The sequence below is a fragment of the Orcinus orca genome, chromosome 8 (genome assembly GCF_937001465.1).
Source record: "Orcinus orca chromosome 8, mOrcOrc1.1, whole genome shotgun sequence".
Lineage (NCBI taxonomy): Eukaryota > Metazoa > Chordata > Mammalia > Artiodactyla > Delphinidae > Orcinus > Orcinus orca.
Window position 1 is genome coordinate 4622625 of NC_064566.1, and position 23933 is coordinate 4646557.

At 46.4% G+C, this 23933-nt stretch overlaps 1 protein-coding gene across 5 annotated transcripts in view; it reads left to right on the top strand.

Moving 5' to 3' along the window:
- TESMIN (testis expressed metallothionein like protein) overlaps positions 1 to 15763 on the top strand; it is a 38823-nt gene extending 23060 nt beyond the window's left edge. For 2 of the 5 annotated variants that reach the window (XM_049712984.1, XM_033402470.2), the window contains 4 exons: positions 6596 to 6698; positions 10567 to 10704; positions 11992 to 12167; positions 13904 to 15763. In XM_049712984.1, coding sequence (XP_049568941.1) covers positions 6596 to 6698; positions 10567 to 10704; positions 11992 to 12167; positions 13904 to 14111 — 625 coding nt within the window. In that variant the 3' untranslated portion in view covers positions 14112 to 15763. Of the gene's footprint in view, positions 1 to 6595; positions 6699 to 10566; positions 10705 to 11991; positions 12186 to 13763 lie in introns of those variants that run through there. The other 3 variants (XM_049712985.1, XM_049712986.1, XM_049712987.1) reach the window with 3 other exon arrangements.
- Positions 15764 to 23933: the final 8170 nt, after the last annotated feature.

Genomic DNA, 23933 nt, shown 5'->3' on the forward strand with positions numbered 1-23933 from the left:
GTTAGTTTCTGCTTTATAATGAAGTGAATCAGCTATACATATACATATGTCCCCATATCTCCTCCCTCTTGCGTCTCCCTCTGAAGCCTTAAAGTTTATCTATTGAAGTTCTTTTCTTTCCCCAGTAAAACGGCAGCATTTCACGCATGCTCTCTGCACCTTTCGCTTTTTAAAATCGTGGTAAAATATGCAAAACATGAAATTTACCATTTTAACCATTTTTAAATGTATAATTCAGTGACATTAATCACAGTCACGATGCTGTGCAACCATCACCATCATCCCAAATGGAAACTCTGCACACATCAAGTAGCTTTCCATTACCCCCTTGACCCAGCCCCTGGTAACCTCTGTTGTACTTTCTGTCTCTTAGTTCTCGTATTCCAGGCACCTCATGTAAGTGGTTTCATACAAATTTGTCCTTTTGAGTCTGGCTTCTCTCACTAACATGATGTTTTCAGGGTTCATCCATGTGGTAGCGTGTATCAGTACTTTATTTTTTTCAGGCTGAATAATATTCCACTGTATGTACAGACCACGCGTGTTTATCCGTTCATCTGTTGATGGACACTTGGGTTGTTTCTGCCTTTTGACTGTTGTGAATAATGCTGCCTATGAACATGGGTGTGCAAGTATCTGCTTGAGTCCCTGCTTTCATTTCTTTTGGGTGTATACCTAGAAGTGGAATTGCTAGATTATATGGTAATTCTATGTTTAACTTTTTCAGGAAACACCTTACGGGTTTTCACAGTGACTGCACCATTTTACATTCCCACCAGAAATACACAATACCACTTTTGTGTTTTCTGATTACCGCTTTTTCTTTGCTTCTTTTTGCCTGGTATATGTTTTAGGAAATTAGCCCTAACGGCAAAGTGGAGGAAGTTGAAAGTTAAGAGGCTATCACAACAGTATAGACAAAAGATGATGATGACCTGAACTAGGGCAGAGATGGTAGCAACGAAGAAAAAATCCACAGATTTAAGAGACATTTCAAACATACGCATTGTAGCATTTTTTCCACTCATCATTTATTCATTCCACAAAGTATTTTTGAATGCCTGTGATTTCAGGAATAGGGAAGACAGAAATGAGCAAGAGAGTTATGGTCCCTGCCCTCTCAGCAGTCACAGTCTAGTGGGGGAGAGAGACATGAATAAAACAATCACACACGTGGAGGTCATGGTGGAAAGGAGCAGCAATGGGCAGAGGGCGACGGGGGGAGCTGACCAGGTATGACAGCCAGGAAAGCTTCCCAGAGGACAAGAGGGGTGTTGGATGAGGGGGCAGAGGTAGATTGAAAGTGGGTTGATAAGAGTGTTCTAGGCAGAGGAAGCAGCAGGTGCCAAGGCCCTGTGGCAAGAGAGAGAGGGTACACGGTTCTCGGAACAGGAAGGAGGCCAGTGCCACTTGTGTAGTGTTGTTCATTATTCCAAAATATATAAGATAATCTGAATGTTCAGTATAAGGGGAATTATTAACTAAATTATGATGCCACTGTAGAATGGGGTATTGTTCAGTCATTAAAATGGCATGTAAAGCTATTTACATGTAATATTAACACTCATAACATTATATTGATAAGTAATGAAAGCAAGCTGTCACATTGATTACTGACATTGTTACATAATAAAAGCACATTGAAACAGTGTATAGAATATGATCTTTTTTTTATATATTATATGTAACCAAACAACATGTATTTATTTTAATATGTATAGTTTTACAGAAAAACTCTGAAATATATTTGCCAAATGATCATCTCTAGCGAGTGGGATTCTGGGTGATTGTAATTTTTCCTTTTTGCTTATTTACATTTTTAAAAACTACAACAAATGTGATTTACTTGTATCAAGAATAAAATTAGCAAAGACATTTCTGAGCCAGAATCAGTAGACTTGGCTAACCCCTTGGATGTGAGTAAAGAGAGAAAGGTAATCGTCAGAAATGACTCAGGGGTCATGTTGCTGGGTGGATGGACACCATGAATGCAGAGAGACTACAGAGTGAGCACAGTGAGGGCTGAAGGTGAAGGTCAGGAGTTAAGGTGTGGACACGCTGAGGTGGAGGTGGAAATGTCTGATAGCAAGTGGGGAATGTGGTTCTGGAGCATAATAGCGTCACACGCTGCTGAGAGGTAAATGCAGTGAAGAGGTCCTTGCCTTTCTGGTTAAGGAGGTTGTTTGAGAGTTAGGGGGATGGAGAAGACGGTCCGAGCGCAGTAGGTTAAAGAAAGAATAGGAGATGAGGAAGGATAAGCAGCAAGCGTAGAAACCCTTTCTTGATGTTTGGGGAAGAAGAAAATGAGTGTTCGGTGATACACAGCTACAAATCTTCAACATAGAGTTTTAAAAAGTAGAGGGGACAGAGTTAATAAATAAAAGCACCCAGCAAGGTGTGGGTGCAAGAAAAGAAATATGCCTAGCTTGGACCTTGGTGAGTAAGCGTAGTTTGACTAGGTATAAAATTCTAGATTGTCAGTTTTTCTCTCAGTGCTTCGAAGGTATTATTCTACTGTTTTCCACTATTTCTAACATGAAGTGAGTGGTTAGTCTAGGTAATGTCTTTTCTTCTGGCCTTTTTACAATTTTGTCTTCAATTTTTCTTTTTATTTGCCTTTTTGGGGTTCATTAGGTTTCTGAAATCTGAGGATCCACAACTTTCAACAGTTCCAGAAAACTCAGAGATATCCTCACTCCAAATATACCTGTCTTCCATTTTCTCTTTTCTGTCCTTCTGTAATGCTAAGCAGACATACGTGAGCCCCTGTAACTAGCGACCATTTCTTTTAATCTCTCTTCCATATTTTTAACTTTTTTGTCTTTTTATGCTGAATCTGGATCTAATTTCTTTATCTTTCAGTTTATCCTTTCTGACTTTTCATTTAGTTATTATTTTTATCCAGCTCACATGCACATAAAGAGCCAAATAGTTATACAAGGCTTATGACAAAAAAATGTAGTTCCCTGACAATTGTTCCTTATTTTCTGATCCCCAAGAACGTTTAGCCCTTAACCAAATCTTTCAATATTTGCCTCCATAAATCTAAATAACGTGCTTGTGTTGCTACTTCTTGGCTTTTCAGTTTGGGCATGATCTCTTGTATTTGTGCCATGAAAGATGTGGATTTAGCTCTCTTCCCTCTTGCTACTCACACGTAACCCCCCTCCCAACACACACATGTCCTGTTCCCAGACATCAGATGTACTTGGTTGGATCAGTAGTATTTATTTTTTATGACTATGAAAACACTACTCACTGCTGAGCCTTGATTAATTTTCTTCCTGCACTTCTTTACCTTTTCCCTTGAGTCAATACTCAGTTTTCTAATGTACCTAACATTAACTTAACCCTTAACTCTCCTCCGCTTGTGTAACTGTTCTCTCAACATGCTCCAACACACTAGGTACTCAGTGAATTGGTCTGGAGGAAGCCTTTCCTGCAGCCGTCACCGCCCTGCTCTTGGGTGGTTGGTTTCCAGGCCTGCTGCACAGTTCTCTTGGACCCTCCCTCCAGCATCAGGCCCAGGGTTCCCTTTGCTTCTTCCTCAGGTTTGAGCCCCTGGCTCCTGGATTCCATTATCGTCCTCATTTGATTCACTGCATCATTTTGGTGCAGCGTGTCCTCCAGTAGCTTCCCGAGCAAGAGTGATGGGAGAGAATGTTTTCAGACCGTATGTGTCTAAAGATGTCGTAGTCTGTCCTCTCACTGACATGATCATTTTGGATGGACAATGGGATTTCCACCTTCAACTAGTGGAATTTTCCTTTAAATTTTTGAAGGCTTTGCTGCATTTTCTTCTAGATTCCAGTATTGCTGTGAACTTTTTTCTTGCCCTTTGTATGAAACCTATTTTATTCTTTCTAGAACCTTGTGGGAGCTTCTCTTTGTGCCCCGTGCTCTGAAATTTGGTGAGAGGTGTCTTGTTCTGGCCATTTGGCAGTCCCTTTCACTCTGGGAACCCATGCCCCTTAGCGCTGGGAAATGTTCTTGACTTACTTTCTCCCCTTCATTCTTAAAATTCTGTCTTTCTGGAACCCTTATTTTTTACATAAGTGTTGGACCCTCTGATGCTCCTCTACATTCTTCTTTCTCCTATTGTTTTCTACTTTTTTGTATGTGTGTTCTGTTTTCTTATCTTCTGTTAAGTTTTTCATCCCTGTGATTACTTTTTTATTTTACATAATGTATCTTTTGTACTCTGAGTGTTTTTTAGCATTGTGTTCTTGTTTCCTGGATACAATAACTTTTCTTAATCTTTCCAAGGCTATTGAAACCCCCTTGTCCCCCGCCCCCTTTTCTTTTCCCTTCAGAGTCTGTTTCTTTAGGCCTCTGTCTTTCATATTGGATGAGTCCCTAAAATGTCTGCAGATCTTGGCCTGCCACTCTGCTCATGGTTAAGAGCAAGGCAGAAGGGAGGGGGCTCTTGGTACGTTGGTGGGAGCTTGCTCCCTGTGGCTCCACCGTAGGGTGATCTTACCAAGCCACTTATCGGGGGATCTCAACGTCAGACTCTCTATATTTTCTCTTGGGCTAGTGGGTCCTCAGAGAAGGCCTTTCCAATCTCCTGCTAGAATTCTAAGGGCTGAGTGGAAAAACCTGGGGGTCTCAGATTCACCTTTCCCCCCTTTTGTTCTTTAGAATACCCCAGTCCTCAATTGTTTTACCCCAGAGAGTAATTTCAGTCTCTTGCCATGGTGGTGGAGGAGCAGTCAGGTACTGGAAGGGAAGGAGCCTGGGGACCCCCTACCTCCTAAATAGAATTTCAGCCACCTTCACCCCACTTCAGAGCAGCCTGGTACCTGCCACCCATTCGTGCCTTCAGAGCTGCTTCTCCACTCTCTCTTGCTAGCTCAAGTTTCAGAGTTCTTGAATCTGCTGTCCATTAACTCTCTCCCCTCTGTTTTCCAGCCTCCGAATCTTCTGTAATTGTCTCCGCTCCCTTCTGTCCATCCTAGTGGTCAGGAGAAACTCTCACATTTTCCCCTTGCTTTCTGCCTGTGGCTCAGACAGTGCTGTGTCTCCACGCTCTCCTTCTGTGAAGTAGATTTGTGGGGAGGTGGCCTTTCAAGGATTCACACTTTTTATGGGTTTTTTTTTGATCCAACTCCCACCTTCTGTAGCTCAGACTTTGTCTCCTGTCTCCTGCAGGAGTGGCCCATTTGATCCCTAGGACCTGCAGAGGGCCCAGGACAACACTTGGCAGCTACAGAACTCACCTGTCTGGCTTCACAGTTCCTTATCTTTTCACATCTGACAATCTCCTTTACTCTCCTCTTGGTTTGACATGCATTTTGACACATTATTTAAAAATATTAAAATAATAAATGTTAAAAAAATAATAATAATGTTAAAAGAATTGTGTTCAGGAACTCTGTAACAGGAAGGTTTCTGCAAACATCCAGTCCACCATATAGCCAGACGCAGAGGCCCTCCTGCATTCGTTCAGCACTCTGTCAGAGGCACCCGCTATGTGGGAAGCACGCCAGGCCTTCCCTCAGCAACCCTGCGAGCCCGGGAGGTCAGGTGCCAGGGCTTCCTGCCTCCAGACGCTGACTGATAACCTGGATCAGATAACGTGGGGGGCCAGAAGCAGAGCTGATGTTAGACCTGCATTTGAAGCTCTTTTCAATGAATCACGCTCTCGGAAGAGAACGCCATGGGTCTTCTCTAGTCACAGGCTGAGGCCGTGGAGTGGCTGATGAGCCTCCCGAAGGCTCTCGAGGGCGCAGGTTACAAGCAGGATGTTTTACATGAATTTTTACAGGAGTTGAGGAAAGTGTCTTGCCCCCGCCCATACTGAAAAGGTGTAAACCTCAGGCCTATCAGGGCCTCTGTCGCACAGCACAAGAGCAGGCTCCTACGAGAGCATGTAAAGCGGTTCACAGTCATAAACGCTGAGAGGTCTTCAAGGGAAACGCAGCAGAGAAGGTGCTCGGCACTGCCCTTGAACTGCCGGGCACTGCCCGTCTGACTCCAGGATCCCAGGGGCAGGTGCTGGAACAGGGTCTGCTCAGCACGCTGTCCTGTGGACTCTGCTCGTGGACGATATGTATTATCACAGTGTGACAGCAGTCGTGTCACACCCGTGTTTCTGACCCAGTCATGCCTCCTTTCTCCACCACTGACATGGAATGAAAGTGACACAAAGCCTGGGCCAGGGTCCACCTCTAGGTCCCTTCGTTTTTTTCTCGTAGGCGAGGTCAGGCCGAGAGGTGAACTCACTTTCAGCCGGGTTGGGATGGTTGTTGGGAAAGTGGCTCTTTGCTCACCAGCTTACAGTGTTCCTGGGAGAAGGGCGGCGGGCATTAGGGGCAGGAGACAGTGGACGCCAGCGGACATCGTCCAGGAAATTGTTTACTCTGCACATGCCTATTTTATGAAACCAATGGTTTTTAACGAGTCTCTCTCTCTTGTGTTGGTCACTGGAAAGCATCATCCCAGTGGATCTAATTTTCACATAAAGAGGAGAATCGCGTAACTAAAAGTTGTGTTGACTTGGCGTGTGACCAGCTCTCTCCCTGTAGGTGTGTGCACGCTTGTTTTTAACTACTCGCAGCGGTGCCTTTGACACACTGTGTTGTTTTATTCACAGGTACTGTGATTGCTTTGCAAGCGGGGACTTTTGCAACAAGTGCAATTGTAATAATTGTTGCAACAATTTACATCATGACATGGAACGGTTTGAGGCCATTAAGGTAACAAATTTCCATTAAATACACACATTCTGAAAGCATTTAAAAGTGCAGGGGATATTCACAAAACGATCTTGTCAGATTTCTAATTTCAGTATTGGGAAAACCCAAAGTGTTGAAGAGTATACATTAAATAGGACTGTACGCCTGAAGGTGGCGGTATTGACCATGACCAGGGGCTGTTGTGAGAGTGGCAGCTGGAGAAAGACCTTTATTCTCCACCAGCATGGGAGGGCTTCATGGGGGCAGCAGGGTACCAGAAGGGTCTGGTTTAAGAGCATGGAAGTATCCACGTTGTCTTTTTTTTTTTTAAACCACTTTACTGAAATACAGTTGACCTGTAAAAAGCTGTACATTTAATGTATACAACTCAGTGAGTTTGGGGTTAAGTATACACACATGAAATCACAAATATGAAGGCCATAAACATATCCACCACCTCCCAAAGCTGCCTCCTAACCTTAGCAGAAAGTCAGCCCTCTGCTTGGAACAAAGTGGGTACCCAAGAACAAATTTAAGGGTGTTCAGTAAAGATAAAAGGCTGCTCAAGTCACTGGAAGCAGCAACTGAAAAGGACAACTCAGGTTGTCACACAGTGATCAGATACAATGTCTAACAGTTACATGAATAGAAAAACTCACTTAAATGCAGTTCGGTAGACAGTCTTTTGGGGAGGGGATAAAGTCTTCCATACAGAAAAGCCTGTGAGTACATTTGATCCATTTCCTTGGAAACTGGCAATACCTTCTACTTCCATGGGCATCAGGGACTCTGCCTTATTTTGGCTAGATCTTTCCCAATTCTGTCTTCAAAAGAGTTAGTTACTGAAAGATACCTAGCCATCACTTTTTCAGGTGACTGAAGGAAGTGGGAGCATTAGTGTTCCTAACAAAATAGTCATTGCACGTCCACGTTTTTAGAGGGCACCCCTTCCCAGAATAGCTACTCAGCGGTGTGAGAAGGGCTCTTTTTCATCCAGCTTTGGTCAAGAGATATTACCTGCGGGAGCCACAAAATACTCCTCCACACCTTGGTGGGAGTTTTGTAGTAGTTCTTCAGCACAGTTGCCTTCTACCACATTGTCAGATCTCAGGTACAGACATCTGTCCTCCAGAACTGACTCTTTGGGCTCCACCCGGTCCGTGTCCACGGCGTGGAGCCGGTCGGCGAAGGCGATGGCTTTCTCCAGCCGTGCCACGGCCTCTTGGCTGCCGAAGTCCACAAGCGCTAGCCGCTCCAGGTGCTCGATCAGCTCGGCCGTGACCCGGCGGCTTCCCTGAGGATGGGCCTTGGAGGTGAAGCCCCGGCACCCGCCCGCCAACGCCCGAAGGCCCAGACACACAGCCCGCGTCCACATTTCTCTCCTCCCCTCCTCGGCCTCCGTAGAGCGTCCTCCTCCACGTTGCCTTGATTTGAGGTTTAGAAATTCGGATTGTGTTATGCAGCAGATAAGCCTGAGTTCAAAGAGTGTAGTCTGAAAAGGCGAGATGGTCCACTGTGTGAAGAAAGCTGGGTGAAAGCTCTCGGCCATCGTTACTTAGACTGATTTTTATTCTCCTTGGCTTCCCGGTGAAGGGAGAATCTAGGGGCAGACAGCACCTTGGAGAGCCCCGCAGGCCACCGCTGAAGGCTAAATGCATCAGGGGCAGTTTTCCTCCCTTCCCGTGGGCACGAAAGATTAGCAGAGAAGGAGCACAGCCCCCCTGCTCCGGCCACGGCTTGGTGCCCTCTCACTTACCCAGGGAGACTGAGGGCCTTCCCCTGTGGACTTGAGGCTCTCCTACTGTGCCAGGGTTGGGCTGTTTATTTTTTCTAAAATACTTTAACTTGCCTCTTGAATTATAGATACATCAGTTGAAAATATCAATTTTGATACAGGCAGATCCACAGCTTCAATTGCATCTAAGCTTCAGTACAGTAGCCTTTTCTTCAGGGGTAAAGGATACTGTCTGCAATTAAAAGTATAAAAAGTTCTATTTGAAAGGTGTTGGGGGACTTCCCTGGTGGCGCAGTGGTTAAGAATCCACCTGCTAATGCAGGGAACACGGGTTCGAGCTCTGGTCCGGGAAGATCCCACATGCCACGGAACAACTAGGCCCATGCACCACAACTACTGAGCCTGCACTCTAGAGCCCACAAGCCACAGCTACTGAAGCCCATGCGCCTAGAGCCTGTGCTCTGCAACAAGGGAAAGCCCGTGCACAACAATGAAGACCCAATGCAGCCAAAAATAAATAAATAAATTTATTTTTTAAAAAAAGTGTTGGAATTCTCATGCATTGCTGGTAGGGATGTAAATTGGTACCAGCACTTTGGAAAATTGTTTGGCAATAGTTACTAAAACTAAACCTTTGTATGTGCTGTGATCCAGCAGTTCATTCCTAAAAACAGAGCCCCTAGAAATGAGTGTACATGTCTACCAGAGGCTTGTACAAAAATGTTCACAGCAGGGCTTCCCTGGTGGCGCAGTGGTTGAGAGTCCGCCTGCCGATGCAGGGGACACGGGTTCGTGCCCCGGTCCGGGAAGATCCCGCGTGCCGCGGAGCGGCTGAGCCTGTGAGCCATGGCCGCTGAGCCTGCGCGTCCGGAGCCTGTGCTCCGCAACGGGAGAGGCTGCAACAGTGAGAGGCCCGCGTACCGCAAAAAAAAAAAAAAAAAAAAAAAATGTTCACAGCAGTTTTATTCATAATAGCCCCTAACTGGAAACAATCCGTGTGTTCAGTGGTAGAATGGATAGATCTGTCGGGGTGTATCATCTAACAGGTGACACACATCAATGAAAAACAAAGACCCACAGCTCTGCGCCACAGCCCGGAGAATCTCACACGGCGCTGGCGAAAGAAGCCAGCTGGAAAAGAACACGCACCAAATGGTTCCGCTTAGATGAAGTTCCAGAACAGGCAAAATTAAAGCAATCCCAGTCAGAATAGAGGTTCCCTCAGGCGTGTGTTAATGGGGAGGAGTCATGAGGGACCTCGGCACGGGTGGGCTGGACTGTCCTCTGACCTGGTCTGGGTGGGGTCGCACGGGGCTCACACATGCTCAGATTCATCACGTCCACCATCCCTCGGGCTGCAGTAAAAAGTAAAAGCACACAAACAGCAGCCTCACTGCAAAGGCCCTTCTGCAGCGAAGGGGACCTCCAGGGCTCTGGTGCCGACGGATCCCCGCTGCTCACCTGTGAGGGGAGAGGGAGGACGGGGGCTGCCGCTGTGCCTTCCGCGTTGCTCCAGCACAGCTTTATAACGAGCACGGCCTCACCTTGTCATTGAAAATAGTCTAGATAGGTAGCAGACAGGTAGAGAGTCAAACAAACAAAGCACGATAAAAAGCCGAGCGTGGTGTATGAGAAAGGCACCTGGTGGTTGAGAACCGGGGCTGGACGTGAGCACAGGGACCGGAACCGGACTCCATCACTTGGTCACTGTCATCTGACCTCTCGGTGCCTCAGTTTCTTCATCCGGCAGACAGCAAGAACAGTGGTAGTGTTTCCTCCACAAGGTTGCTGTGAGGATTAAATGAGAGAACGCGTATAAATCACACAGAAAGTGGAACACAGTGCATGTTTAGCAAACGTGAGCTGGTATCAGAGTACCATGATCCCAACTATCTCAGGAAAAAAAGTACAAGAGATGCAGGAAGGAAATATGTCCACATGGACACAATGATTTCCATCACATCTTTACTGTCCATAAATTTTCTACCTTTAAGTGTCCAAATGAATTAAAATGAAATGGGGGGGTGATGCACTTCCTCAACGATGTGAGGAGATGAGGCACACTGCTCGTCGGGCAAGCCAGGTACTTTGCACTGAACATTATTTTTAAATAATAAAATATATCTTGATGGAGTTTTACATTTTCTGTCTTAGGCATGTCTTGATAGAAATCCGGAAGCTTTCCAACAAAAAATTGGGAAAGGACAATTGGGAGACGTTAAGCCTCGACACAGCAAAGGATGTAATTGCAAGAAGTCAGGCTGCCTTAAGAATTACTGTGAATGCTTTGAGGTCAGTCAGCAATTCCTAAGTATTATTTTTAAAAACCAGCTAAATATATGGCCTAAGTAACTTTGTGGTTAAAAAATCTTCAATTTAAAGGGAGAAATATAATTTAATTTCTTCCTTCCAGGGCTTCTAAAAGGGCACCCATCAATCTACCTTAATTTCTCAAATGTGAATTACGCCTTATGAATCAAGTAAATGAGCTCAGGCCTCCTTTGGGAGCATGTTGTCTCCCCCGAGCCCGCCCTGAGTGTCCAGCAGAGGGTGCCCAGTGCCAGGGCCTTGCCCGCCCTGCAGCTGCTGACCAGGGGCTGGAGCTCCCCTCAGTGGCCAGCACCTGGTGGCTCCCAGAGGCGGGCCTTTTCCTTGCTGAGCAGGGCGGAGACGCTCTCGGTTGGGTAGTGGGGGCAGCCTTGTCCTCAGGTGAGCATTCACCTGGGTGCTCTGAGCAGGCAGCTCCCAAGCAGCTCGTCTGGCTGCCGAGACACAGTGCGTCAGCCCACTTTCCTCTGCCGGGCAGTGGCCCACGCAAAGTGCTGATGTCCTGTAGCGTCTGGCATTACAACAGACTAGCAATCTCGAAAAACCTCCTATTCAAAACACCCAGAGGTGCAGAATAAAACACACCCCATTAGATGCATGTCTGAGCTGGAAAGGACAGATGGAAACCCCCAGGGGCTGAAACTAAGAGGAAACTGGAAACCAGAGTGTCACAGGGCCAGCCTTCTGACTGCCCCCAGGCCGGGCCTGAGCAAGGGGTTGGTCCCCAGCCCTGAGTGTCACACAACTGTGTGACAAGAAACAAAGTCCACCCACAAGGAAGCAGGAAGGGCCTCCCCCTAGAATGCCCACCGCAGGCCCGGCCTCGGGTGGGTTTCATGTTCTACCCACTTGCACGTTCTCTGCAACAGCAGAGCCAGCACGACACCCTCGGTGCTGAAGGAGAAGGGTGGTCAGGCTGGAGTGCTATAGCCGGCTGAGGCAGGCTTCGATTAGAACAAGGGTCAGATGGAGCCTTCGCTGTGCTCCGCTGGACGATGGAGAGACCCCACTCTCTGCTCGGGGCTCACACCCACACCTGCCCACTGGCCCTCGGGGGCCCCTCCCCACCTCTCTTCACATCACAGTCACCTGCCCCTCTTCGCTTCTGCCTTTCTTTGGTATGAAAATTGCAGATTACATACGTGCGTGCACACACAGATATAAACAGTTATTTAAGATCCAAATAGAATTTGTTGGTTTTTGATGAATGGTAGGACAACCTAATTTTATTGAAGCATTTTACATTACCAGGCCAAAATTATGTGTTCTTCTATTTGCAAATGCATCGATTGCAAAAATTATGAAGAAAGCCCAGAACGAAAAACACTAATGAACATGCCAAACTATATGGAAATCGGAGGTTTTGAAGGCGGCCATCATTTGTCAACAACTAAATTTTCAGGACTACCAAAATTCAGAAAAGATAGGTAGGTACTCTGAACTAACCCTCCTAATAGGGGAATTCAAGGTTATTTTGAGAGGAGAGTTGGAAATTCCCTGGCAGTCCAGTGGTTAGAACTCCACGCTTTTACTGCCGGGGCCCGGTTTCAATCCCTGGCCGGGGAACTAAGATCCCCCCATAAGCCGTGCAGCGCGGCCAAAAAAAAGATAAAATTTGAGAGGAGAGTTAAAACAGTTTACACACTGGAAAGAAAGCGTGTTTGTCTGTAGGTGGGGGACAAGGGATGGGGAAGGAAGACGCCAGTTTCTTTCTCTGTCTTGACCAACCCTAGATCACACACTGTTAGCTCAGAGGAGCGCCTGCTGTCGAATTCGCTTGGTCCTATTTGTCCTCTTAGCTTGACCTTTTTGTCCTGACCGTCTGAGTTACCCCTGGTTTCGTACAAGAGCAGAAGGTCCCTACAGGACCTCAGGAGGCAAGGGCATGATCTCTAGGCAGCAAACACCCGAACCACTCTTTACCACAGGAAGTGACGGCAGAGAGATGTTCTCGGTGTGTGCTGTATTCCTTACTAAAGTGATTATGGAGTCCACTTTAGTTGGATGTCTTCCCATTTAATTATTTTGAGGTCATATTATACTCCTAGCAGGTCTCAAAGATTGAGTAATAATTTTATTATATATTGGACTAGATTCATCCATTTTAAAAAGTTTGAGTTCTCTGTGATGGGTCATGTCATGATAAAGTACTGGATATCATTAATTAATTGATAACATGTAGAAAAGCCAAGTTCATGCTTATTTGGTTAGAGACATCAGAAATACTCATCACTGTGACCTGCAGAGGTCGTCATTGGTAAAAATGTACTGAAACATGGCTGCATCTTCTGTGAAATTATATGTGAAAACATTGCCTGACATGGGGTTGTTGTGTGTCCGATGGAATGTGATAGGGGCTCCATACGTTGGAGTCTGGTCTCAAAATGTTAAGACTCTTGACCTGAGGACAGCCCTGTTCTTTCATCTTCAACAAAAGTCATTGTGTATTGCCTTTATAGAGAGATTTTAACCAATCCCAACATCTATATTTTCATAATCCAACACTTTTTAATACTTTATAGTTTTCCTAAATTTTTTCAGTTTGAGCATGACTTGGGCAACTATCTAGCTAAGCCACAGTTGCCCCTTGAGCCCAGTAGGGAGAGTGGCTGGTCCCGTACAACAGAACCTCTTCAGGGATCCAGGGGGCATTCCGAGGCAAGGCCATGCTGACAGCACGCCCCCTAGGAGGCGAGTCCTCAGAGCCATTGTGCGTCTGTAGCGCAAGTGCCGCTGGGAGGAGGGGCCGGTGCCCTGGGTAGCTGTCCTACTGCCGCTTTCCTCAGGTAGACTTGTGCACAGAGCTTAGAGCAAGGCTGCATGGCTTGTCTTAGCTAAGATTCCTGCTGCTTCGACCGCTGCCCAGCCCATGGGCTTGATACTGCAGCCCAGGTCTCTGGGCTCCTTAGTGGATCTCAGTTTGAGAAAATTTAGGATCTGCCGTGAGAGGGACGTCTAGGAGCTGACAGATTCACCTGACCTCTGTATTCTTCTTCTAAGAGCAATCCTTTATATCATGACAGGTAATATAGCTTCCAGTGTTAGGAAGACAACATTAGACATTCTTTACAATGCTTTGACAAACATGTCTCCTTGAATACGAAAGGTATTTAAAAACAGTGGAGTGATTGAACGTGGCCTTTAACTGGTCTGCTTCTGACAGGCAGTCATCCTCATGCATCTCCTGGGAGGTGGTGGAAGCCACGTGCGCCTGCCTGCTGGCTCAGGGCGAAGAGGCCGAGAAGGAGCACTGCTCTGAGAGCTTGGCAGAGCAGATGATCTTAGAGGAATTCGGGAGATGCTTGTCGCAGATTCTCCATATTGAGTTTAAATCCAAAGGGTTGAAAATTGAGTCAAGTACAACGTGGTGAAATGTGCATGCATGTAGATTTTGTCTCCATATTCTGCAGGGAAACTCGTTTAGAAAAGTTGTTTTAAGGACCATGAGGCCAGGTCTACACCAACAGCTTCATCATTAAAATCAAGCTTTCCCTCTGCATCAGGGCACCAAGGGGTTACTCAGAGTCTCTGAGGGATTTGGCGATTAAAACCCTCCCTCCGTTTTTGAGGAGGTGCATGACATAACTGCTGTTGTCTGGACCCGAGGAGAGAGCATGTGTTCCTGTGATCCCGGGAGAATTGTCTGCACTGACACTGAGTCATGGAGGGTGGAAGCAGGCCCTGGAGAGAAGTAAAAGTCATTCCTATTGACTTCACCCTCTCCCGGGAATTTCTTCCTCTGGCGGGTTCTCTGCATAAAAAGCCATAATGATTTTCCCCTAAATTGTTTAGAAACAAATTCTCCAGATAGGCTGCTAAGATACAACCTAAAATCTGTAGAGAACTACTGAATACCTTGGAGAATTTCTGAGTGTAGATGTTTCCCCAGAGTCACAGGAATTACCAGTCTCCTCTAGGGCCACAGTGAAATGCAGACAGCAGGGTTGGTTTGGTCAGTAGCATTTTGAGTTGTGGGACTGAAAATTATCTAGTTTCTTATGTGTTTCCATTTAAATTGTGGAAAAGCTCTATTATCCAATTAACTTCTCCATAATTATTGTTATAATATTATTATTGTTTGTAAAGTAACTAGTTTGCAGAAATCAGCAGGTAATATAAGTTATTAAGTTGACTCTCTTTTGGTTCTATTGTAAAAGCAAAGAGGAATAAAATTTTGACATGTCTTCCATTGTTGTGATTAACTTAGTAGTGGAAAAATATACTCGTTATGTTTCTGTGTTCATTAATAGTATTGGCTCCTTGGAGAATGTTTAGAAAGCTCATTTACAAACACACCACTAAAAGAAGTGGGGTCATAGGGCCTGGCCACTAGGCACATCAGTAAGCCAGGAGCCAAGGAGCAAGCTGATGATTTGTAGAGTTGTGTTTGGAACAGCCTAGCTCTGATGGGGAACCAAAGCGGGGAAAAGAAATTCTTAATTCTTCTCTGTTTCAACGCCTTTGTGACCCCTTGGGATCTGGGTTCTGTGGCAGAAAGCCGGAGGTAGAGACAAGCATTGTAGGATGGCGGAGTTCTCCATGAGCAGTGTTCCCTGTTGCTCTGCGTGCTTTCAGTCCCATCAACATCTCGAGACAGAGCAGGGAGGGCATGCTGTGGAGGAGCCCACCTAGCCCACTTCACCCTTGGGGGCTGGAGGGGACTTGGAAATGGGGGGCTTTGTGACTCCTTCTGGGAGGGCTGCCCTCCTTTCCACGTCCCTCTTGGCAGTGCTGCCAACTGCAATATCTGCCGACCACATACAATTTAGAATTTTCTAGCAGCCATATATGAAAAAAGTAAAAAAGGAACAGGTGAAATCAGTTTAATAATCTTTTATTTAACCCCATATATCCCCAACACTATCATTTCAACGTATAATCAAAATAAAAATGATTGAGATAGTTCGCATTCTTTGTATGTACCAAATATTTGAAATCCAGTGTGTATTTTACACTTGTAGCACATTCCAATTTGCATCAGGCACATTGTAAGTGCCCAGGAGCTGCACGGTGCAGGTGTGGAGGGAGGGGAAGGGAACGGTGTCCTCCAGAACTACTTTGAGGCAAACAGCTGCCTAGAAAGACCCTGCAACTAGGTACAGCCCCCTGCAGAGGCCGGAGGCAGCCCTGATCAGCAAGGTGAGCAGCAATCCTTAGGGCAATGGCCCCAGCATTTCAGGGAGTCCGCCTGGAACCTGGGCTCCTGTGAGCTAAGGGACCTTTGGTGCTGCCTGAGGATACTCAGGCTGTGGCCAGGTACACTGAACTGAAGCCTGAAAGTTAGGGAAAGGGCATCTGGAAAGGCATGACCCCTGCAGGGATTCTCGGTGGAGAGAATTTATTAAGTCAGTACAACTTGTAGAAAATTCAGTATGAGAAGTAAAAGCCAAAGTAGAGTTGTGAATAAAGCCACTCTAATGCCCAGAGTTAAAGTTACATAGGATGACTAAAAAAACATAAAAGCACATCTTTTTGCTTCTGAGAGAGAAGTAATGCTATTTTAAAACCATATAAAAATAAAAATAGTATGTCCTTATTTCTGGGTGTGGCTGTGCAAATTTAACCACCTTGTCATCTTTCTACCTTCTGTCTACTAAATGACATGGGCCACCTTTGTGATTAGGTTAGATTATCTGCTGGGTTTTTGTTTTTCCAGAAATGCAGTTTAGCTTACGTCTTATCTTTTCAAGAATCCGAGAAAAAGTCATTTAAACAAAAATGACACACACTAAAAGAGAACTATTTCTCTACTCACACTTCCGACACCAAATGCGTGGTGTTTTTAATTTTTTCCAACACCAACCAATTCTCCAACTCTCAGGTGTCCTGTAATTGAATTGAATTGAATTCAGACTCCACAGGATTAAGGCCTCAGTCCCACAAGACTGCCCCCACTGCAGACACCAATCACACGTAGTGGGTCCCAGGTTACCCCCACTTCTGTCTGACTTCACTACAAACCTGAAGCTCCCATGACCCCTCCTCGCGTTAGATAATTTGTTATAACAGCTCACAGAACTCAGGAAGACACTTTACTTACCATTACTGGTTTATTGTCAAGGGTATAAATGAACAGATGAAAAGGTACATAGGGCGAGGTCCAGAAGGGTGCTGAGCACAGGAGTTTCTGTCCCCTGGAGCTGGAGTGCACCACCTTCCTGGCACATGGATGTGCTCACCAACCTGGAAGCTCTCCACACCCTGTAGTTTAGGGATTTTTACTGAGGCTTCATCATGCAGATTAACTCAATCTCCAGCTCCTCTCCCCTCCCTGGGGGATGGGGACATGGCTGCAAATTACAAGCTTCTAATAATGGTTTGGTCTTTCTGGAGACCAGCTCCCATTCTGAAGCTATCCAGGAGCCCACCAAGAGTCACCTCCGTGGAACAAACGACATTCCTACCACCTAGGATATTCCAAGGAATTCAGGTGCTCTGTGTAAGATGCTCCTACCACCCCTATCATTCAGGAAATTACAGGAGTTTTAGGAACTCTATGTCGGGGGCAGAGACCAAATATATATTTATGTTGCACATGCTGAAAATCTTCTTTCCTATCAGTTAACCACAAGCTTATACACAATACAGAAAATGTGGGAGCAAGCAAACCATCCTTAAGAGACAAGCTTCTATTGGCTGCAATATATCAGCAGGAACCTACTTGTAACCCTCATCGTGGCTCTGAAGACCTTTATCCCTTTTATTAAACCCTGCACCAATACCTAAAATTCTGCCAGGGATTGTCTAGTTTCAGTGGGGTGAAGCTTTTAAAACCACAATAGACAAATTATTGTAAGAAGTAAATATACTTTTTTAAGGAATTGAAGGTGGAATTTTCATCGAAGATAAAAATGATGGGAGAAGTTAGAGAATCTAAGAGAACAGCAGTTTGAGGAAAGGATAAGGACAACTGGAGGGGAAAGGCACAGCTCATTCTGCAGGTGAAGCTCTCTTTATGAAGGTCGTGGGCCCAGGTGGGCAGAAGTGAGCATTGGGTGGTGTCAATGTTTTGGATTTTGGCCATTTTGATAGGTGTGTGGCCGTATCTCGTTGTTGTTTTAATTTGCAATTTCCTAAGAACAAAAGATCTAAAGTATCTTTTCATGTGCTTACTTACCACCTGTGTATTTTCTTTAGTGAGGTATCTGTCCAGGTCTTTAGCCCCTTTGTAACTGGGCTGCTCATTTTCTCACTGTTGAGTTTTAAGAGTTCTCTGTATATTTTGGATAATAGTCCTTAATCAGATGTGTCTTTTACAAATATTTTCTCCCAGTCTGTGGCTTATCTTCTCAGTCTCTCAACAGTGACTTTTGCAGAACAGTTTTTAATTTTAATGAAGTCCAGCTCACCAGTCATTTATTTTATAGATCACAATTTTATCTTCTAGGAGTTTTGCATTTTACAGTTATGTCTGTGATCCACTTTGAGTTAATTTTTATGAAGAGTATAAGGTCTATGTCTAGATTCATTTTTCTGCATGTGGATGTCCAGTTGTTCTGGCACCATTTGCTGAAAAGACATTCTTTCCTCTATTGTATTACCTTTGCCCCTTTGCCAAAGGTCAGTTGACCGTATTTATGTGGGTATGCTTCTGGGCTCTCTATTGTGGTCCATTGACCTATTTGTTAATTTTTCCACCAAGACCACACTGTCCTGATTACTGTAGCTTTATAGTAAGTCTTGAGGTTGGATAGTGTCAGTCAAACTTTGTTCTTCTCCTTCAATATTGTGTTGGCTATTCCGGGTCTTTTGCCTCTCCATATAACTTTAGAATCAGTTTTTTGACATTTACAAAATAACTTGCTGAGATTTTGATTGGGATTGTGTTGATTCTATAGATCAAGTTGTGAAGAACTGGCACCTTGGAAATACTGAGTCTTCCTCTCCATGAACATGGAATATCTCTTCAATTATTTAGTTCTTCTCTGATTTCTTTCTTCAGAGTTTGTAGAGTTTTTAAAATAAATTTATTTATTTTTGGCTGCGTTGGGTCTTCCTTGCTGCACGTGGGCTTTCTCTAGTTGCAGCAAGCAGGGGATACTCTTCGTTGCAGTGTGCAGGCTTCTCACTGTGGTGGCTTCTCCTGTTGCAGAGCACAGGCTCTAGGTGCACAGGCTTCAGCAGTTGTGGCACACGGGCTTAGTTGCTCCGCAGCAAGTGGGGTCTTCCCGGACCAGGGCTTGAACCTGTGTCCCCTGCATTGGGAGGCAGATTCTTAACCACTGCGCCACCAGGGAAGTCCCTGTAGTTTTCCTCATATAGATCTTGTACATATTTTGTTAGATTTATACCTAAGTATTTTAACATAAATGGTATCGTGTTTTTAATTTCAAATTCCACTTGTTTGCTAGTGTTGTATAGGAAAGTGATTGACTTTTATATATTAACCTTGTATCCTGCAACCTTACTATAATTGCTTTTTCTTTTTTTTTTTTTTTTGCGGTACGCGGGCCTCTCACTGTTGTGGCCTCTCCCGTTGCGAAGCATAGGCTCCGGACACGCAGGCTCAGCGGCCATGGCTCACGGGCCCAGCCGCTCCGCGGCATGTGGGATCCTCCCGGACCAGGGCACGAACCCGCGTCCCCTGCATTGGCAGGCGGACTCTCAACCACTGTGCCACCAGGGAAGCCCCTATAATTGCTTTTACATTCCAGGAGTTTTGGGGGCTGATTTTCAGATTTTTAACACAGACAATCATGTCATCTGTGAACAAAGAAAGTTTTATTTCTTCCTTCACAGCCTGTATAATTTTGATTTCCTTGTCTTCTCACATTAGCTAGAACTTCCAGTATCATGTTGAAAAGCAGTGATGGGGGACATCCTTGCCTTGTTCCTGATCTCAGTGGGGAAGTTTCTAGTTTCTCACCATTAAATATGATGTAAGCTTTAGTTTTTACTGTAGATATTCTTTATCAGTTGTAGATATTCTTTATCTATTCATAGTTTGCTGAAGGTTTTTATCACCTCTGGGTGTTGGATTTTGTCACATGCTTTTTCTGCATCTACTGATATGCGCCTGTGATTTTTCTCCCTTAGCCTGTCGATGTGATGGGTTACATTAATTGACTTTTGAATGTTGAACCAGACTTGCTTACTTAGGTTAAATCCCACTTAGTTGTGGTGTATAATTCTTTTTATACATTATTGGATTTGATTTGCTAATATTTTGTTAAGAATTTTGGCATTTATGTCCATAAGAGATATTGATCTGTAATTTTCATGTAGTTCCTTTGTCTGGTCTTAGTATTAGGGTAATGCTGCCCTGATAGAGTGAGTTAGGAAGTAGTCCCTCTGCTTCTGCGTCCTGGAAGACATTGTAAAGAATTGGAATAATTTTTTCCTTACATGTTTGGTAGAATTCACCAGTGAACATACGAGGGCCTTAAAAAATATTTTAAATAGCTTTTAAAAAAGTTAAACATTTCATTTTGAGATAATTGTAGATTTATCTGCAATTGTAAGAAACAATACAGAGAGATGCTGTGTCCCTTTATCTAGTTTCCCCTGGTGGTAACATCCTTGCAAAACTTTAGTACAATATCACAGCCAGGATAGTGACATTGATACAGTCAAGACGCAGGACTCTGTCCCCTCAGCGATCCCTCAAGTCTCTCTCTTTCCCACCGTCTGTCTTCTTTCCCGCCCCCTCCCGGACCCTCGGCAGCTAGCCTGTGCTCCATTGCTTGACTTTTGTCATTTCAAAAATGATATATAGGGACTTCACTGGCCGTCCAGTGGGTAAGACTCCGTGCTCCCAAGGCAGGGGGCCCAGGTTCCATCCCTGGTCAGGGAACCGGATCCCACATGCACGCAGCAACTAAAAGATCCCGCACGCAGCAATGAACAGCCCGCACGCTGCAACTTTAAGACCCGGCGCAGCCAAATAAATAAATAACTATATATATTTTTCATTTTAAAAAAGAACGCTACGTAAATGGAGTCATACAGTTTGTAACATTTTAGGATTTTTTTTCACTTGGAAGAATCCTCTGGAGATTCTCCCAGGTTGTTGTGTATCTTAATAATCTCTTATTTTGTTATTGCTGAGTAGTAGGTACATGGTGTGGATGACCAGAGTTTAATCCACTGAAGGACATCTGAGCTGTTTCCAGTTTTTGCCTATTATGAATAAACTACTGTGAACACTTGCGTGCAGGTTCTTGTGTAAAGGTGGGTTTCCATTTGGCTGGGGTGAACGCTCAGGAGTGCAGGTGCTGGGCTGGACAGTAGTTGCGTGTTTGATGTCAGCATTTCACATTCTCAGCAGCGACGTACGAGTCACCCACTCTCTCTGCAGCCTTGCCAGCATTCGGTGCTCTCACTGTCTTTTATGGTAGCCGTTCTGACGGGTGTTTAGTGACACCGCACTGTGTTTTTACGGTGCATCCCCCAAGTGACTCACCATGCTGAACAGCTCTCCTTGAGCTTTTTTCCATCTCTGTAACCTCTTCGGTGAAGTGTCTGTTCATGTATTTTGCCCATTTTAACTCGATTTTTTGTTTTTGTTCAGTTTTGAGGGTTCTTTATATGTTTTAGGTGACAGTCCTTGATGTCCCTATTTTGTCTTTTCATGCTCTTTCTTGATGGGAACTGTGTTAAGCCTGTGTATCAGCTTGGAGCAGATCGACCTCTTCACCCTGTTCAGGAGGCAAGCAGGAAGCCCAGCGTCTCCGCACCGTGTCACCCTTCACTCCCGAGCTCCCTGGCTGGGCTGCTTCTTCTTGACTTGGAGTCTCCTTGTGCTTGTTTCATATATAATGTCCAGGGCTTTTCATTGTGCTGACAAGAGGGTAAGAGAAAAGTATACCCACTCCGGAAAGTGGAAGTCAGCAAACATTTTTTCTTAAACTTAGATCAGAGGTGGTCAAGCTTTCTGTTTTCTAGAGCCTTCTTCGTTTTTACCTTGGGTAAAATAGGGTAAGATCCAGACTTTAAAATGGACTGCTAGAATCTCTCTCTCTCTCTTTCTCTCTTTTGCAACGTACTAAAAGCAAAAGTTGTGGGTTGTACGTGAGAAGGTAATCAGCTGTGATTTTTTGTCTTTCTAAGACTTCACCGCCCCGCCCTAGGACCCCCTCAGCCTCCCAGTACCGCTCTCCTCTCCTCTCAAGCATCACTTTCCCCTCCCTCCCGGAAGGGCCTCCCGAGCGTGGCTCTCTCTTCCTCGGCTTGGGTGGCCGCTCAGCAAGCCCCCCGGCACTGAGTATGACCCAGCAGCGTGGTTCTGGGCAGGCGGCGGGGCTGGGGCGTAGCCATCAGCGTGCATGACTGCGCCTTCGTGGGATGGATACGGCCACCTCCTCAAGGTAAATGACGCCCACGCTTTCCTCTTCCACCTCTCGGCTGGCCACTGGGTGGCTCTCAGGACTGTCTGCGAACTCTCCACTTCCTCCGGCGGCCGGTGGACCCTTTTCCTTGAAAATACCGCCATGGCTGGCGACTGAGTTATGAGGCACGGCCGCAGACAGCTCCTACCACGTTCTCTGGAAGTAAAGGGTCTCTTCTGCAGCCTCTCTGAGAATGGCCACCTCGTCCACCAATTTGTTGGCCGGCAAACAGCACCACGGCCGCCCCCGCCCCTCACCTGTGGCTGCGACCACCTCTCCCACGGCAGTTATTCCGAAAAGGAGGAAGAAGCTCGGAGGAGGTGGGTGGCTGAGAGGGGCTGAGACTGCAGAGCCCGATTCTGGAGCGCACGCCTCTGCGCTGAGGCAGGGCTGCCTTGGCAGTTCCTACCTCTACTCCCGAGATTGTTGTAAAGCTCTCCTGCCCGCCAGGTGCCGTGCTGGAACGCAGAGAGTGGCCCAGGTGCACCTCTGTCCCACCCAGCACGGTTTGTTTCCTGAGGGAGTTACAGCGTGGTGAGGAGACACAACCGCAGACGGAATGAGCGGTGCGCACTCGACTGGGGCAGCACGGCACACACTGGGCCTGCTCACAGCCCTGCGGCGGAGGGCGAGCAGGAAGGCGCCCCTGAGCGGCCGCTGCAGAGTGGGGTCCTGTGGGACGTGGAGGAGTTTACCAGGCACCAGGAGGGATGTGTGCAGAGGTTTTGGGTGAGCAAGGCTGGGCCAGAAGCTGCAGTTGGTGGGGGTCTGGCGCTTAGGGCATAAGGAGGCTACTAGAGCGGGCTGGGGTGGGGACAGGTGTGTCCATGGCCGCCGGAAGGAAGGAGGCAAGGCAGCCCAGGCTGCGGGCTGGAGTGAGTAAATGAGGCGTGGTCCCTGACCAGCAGCAGCGGCATCAGTGGGGTGCTTGTTCGGAGTGCGGGTCCTGCACACCTTGTCCTCCTGAATCAGCACTGTGGGCAGGGCTGGCCACCCGACTTCTGACGAGGCCTCCAGGGACCCTGGGGCCCACCCAAGTCTGGGCGATTTAAAGCAACGTGAAAGAGGAGAACCGAGGATGGCGAGGGGTAGGGAGTGAAGGACAGGCCCGGGGCCTGCGGAACCCCATGTGTGGTGTTCCTGAACCCTGAGCTGGGATTGGACCAGCCGGGTCTGCCCATGGCATGTGCAGAGGAAGGAAGGATGGCTGGTGGGAAGAGGGAAAGTGGCTGCCAGTGAGTGCCACGTGTCATGAGAGAGGGAGCAGGGAGAGGAAGCGGGGGCTGGGGCCCTACCAGCAGGGCTTGGATAACCAACCAGTGTCTACTTCTTCTCGGAAGCCGGTCTTTAGGGGGCGAGTCTCACGCTTGGCTGCGTATTGCCATCACCTGGGGGAGCATGAAAACACGGCGGGTGCCCAGACGCTGACTGCGGTGGTCTGGGGGCCAACCTGGGCCCCCAGGGGTGAGAGGCACTGCTGGGGGAGAGAGCACGGAAAGATCCCTCCCACTTCCGCATCAGATCTGCTCTGGTTTGTGCGAAGGGGCCTACGGGCCATCATTTATCTTGATGTCTGGCTTCTCATCCTTGCCTGTTTTCTTTTTGGATCTTCTGTGTGACCTTTTTATTTCTGCTCCAGAGATCACCCCATCTCTGCTATTACTGTCCCCACATGCTGCCTTTAACTCATCGTTGACTTAGCACATAAAATAGTTATGGTTTCTACGACAGTTCCTTTCTAACCCGGCCACACGCACCTTAACGCTGCGCGCGTTAATCCCGCTTCACCCGCGGCCCCGGCACTGTGGCTGCTTCTCGTCGTCACTGTTCACCTTCACAAGCACCAGACAGTTCTCTCATCTATCA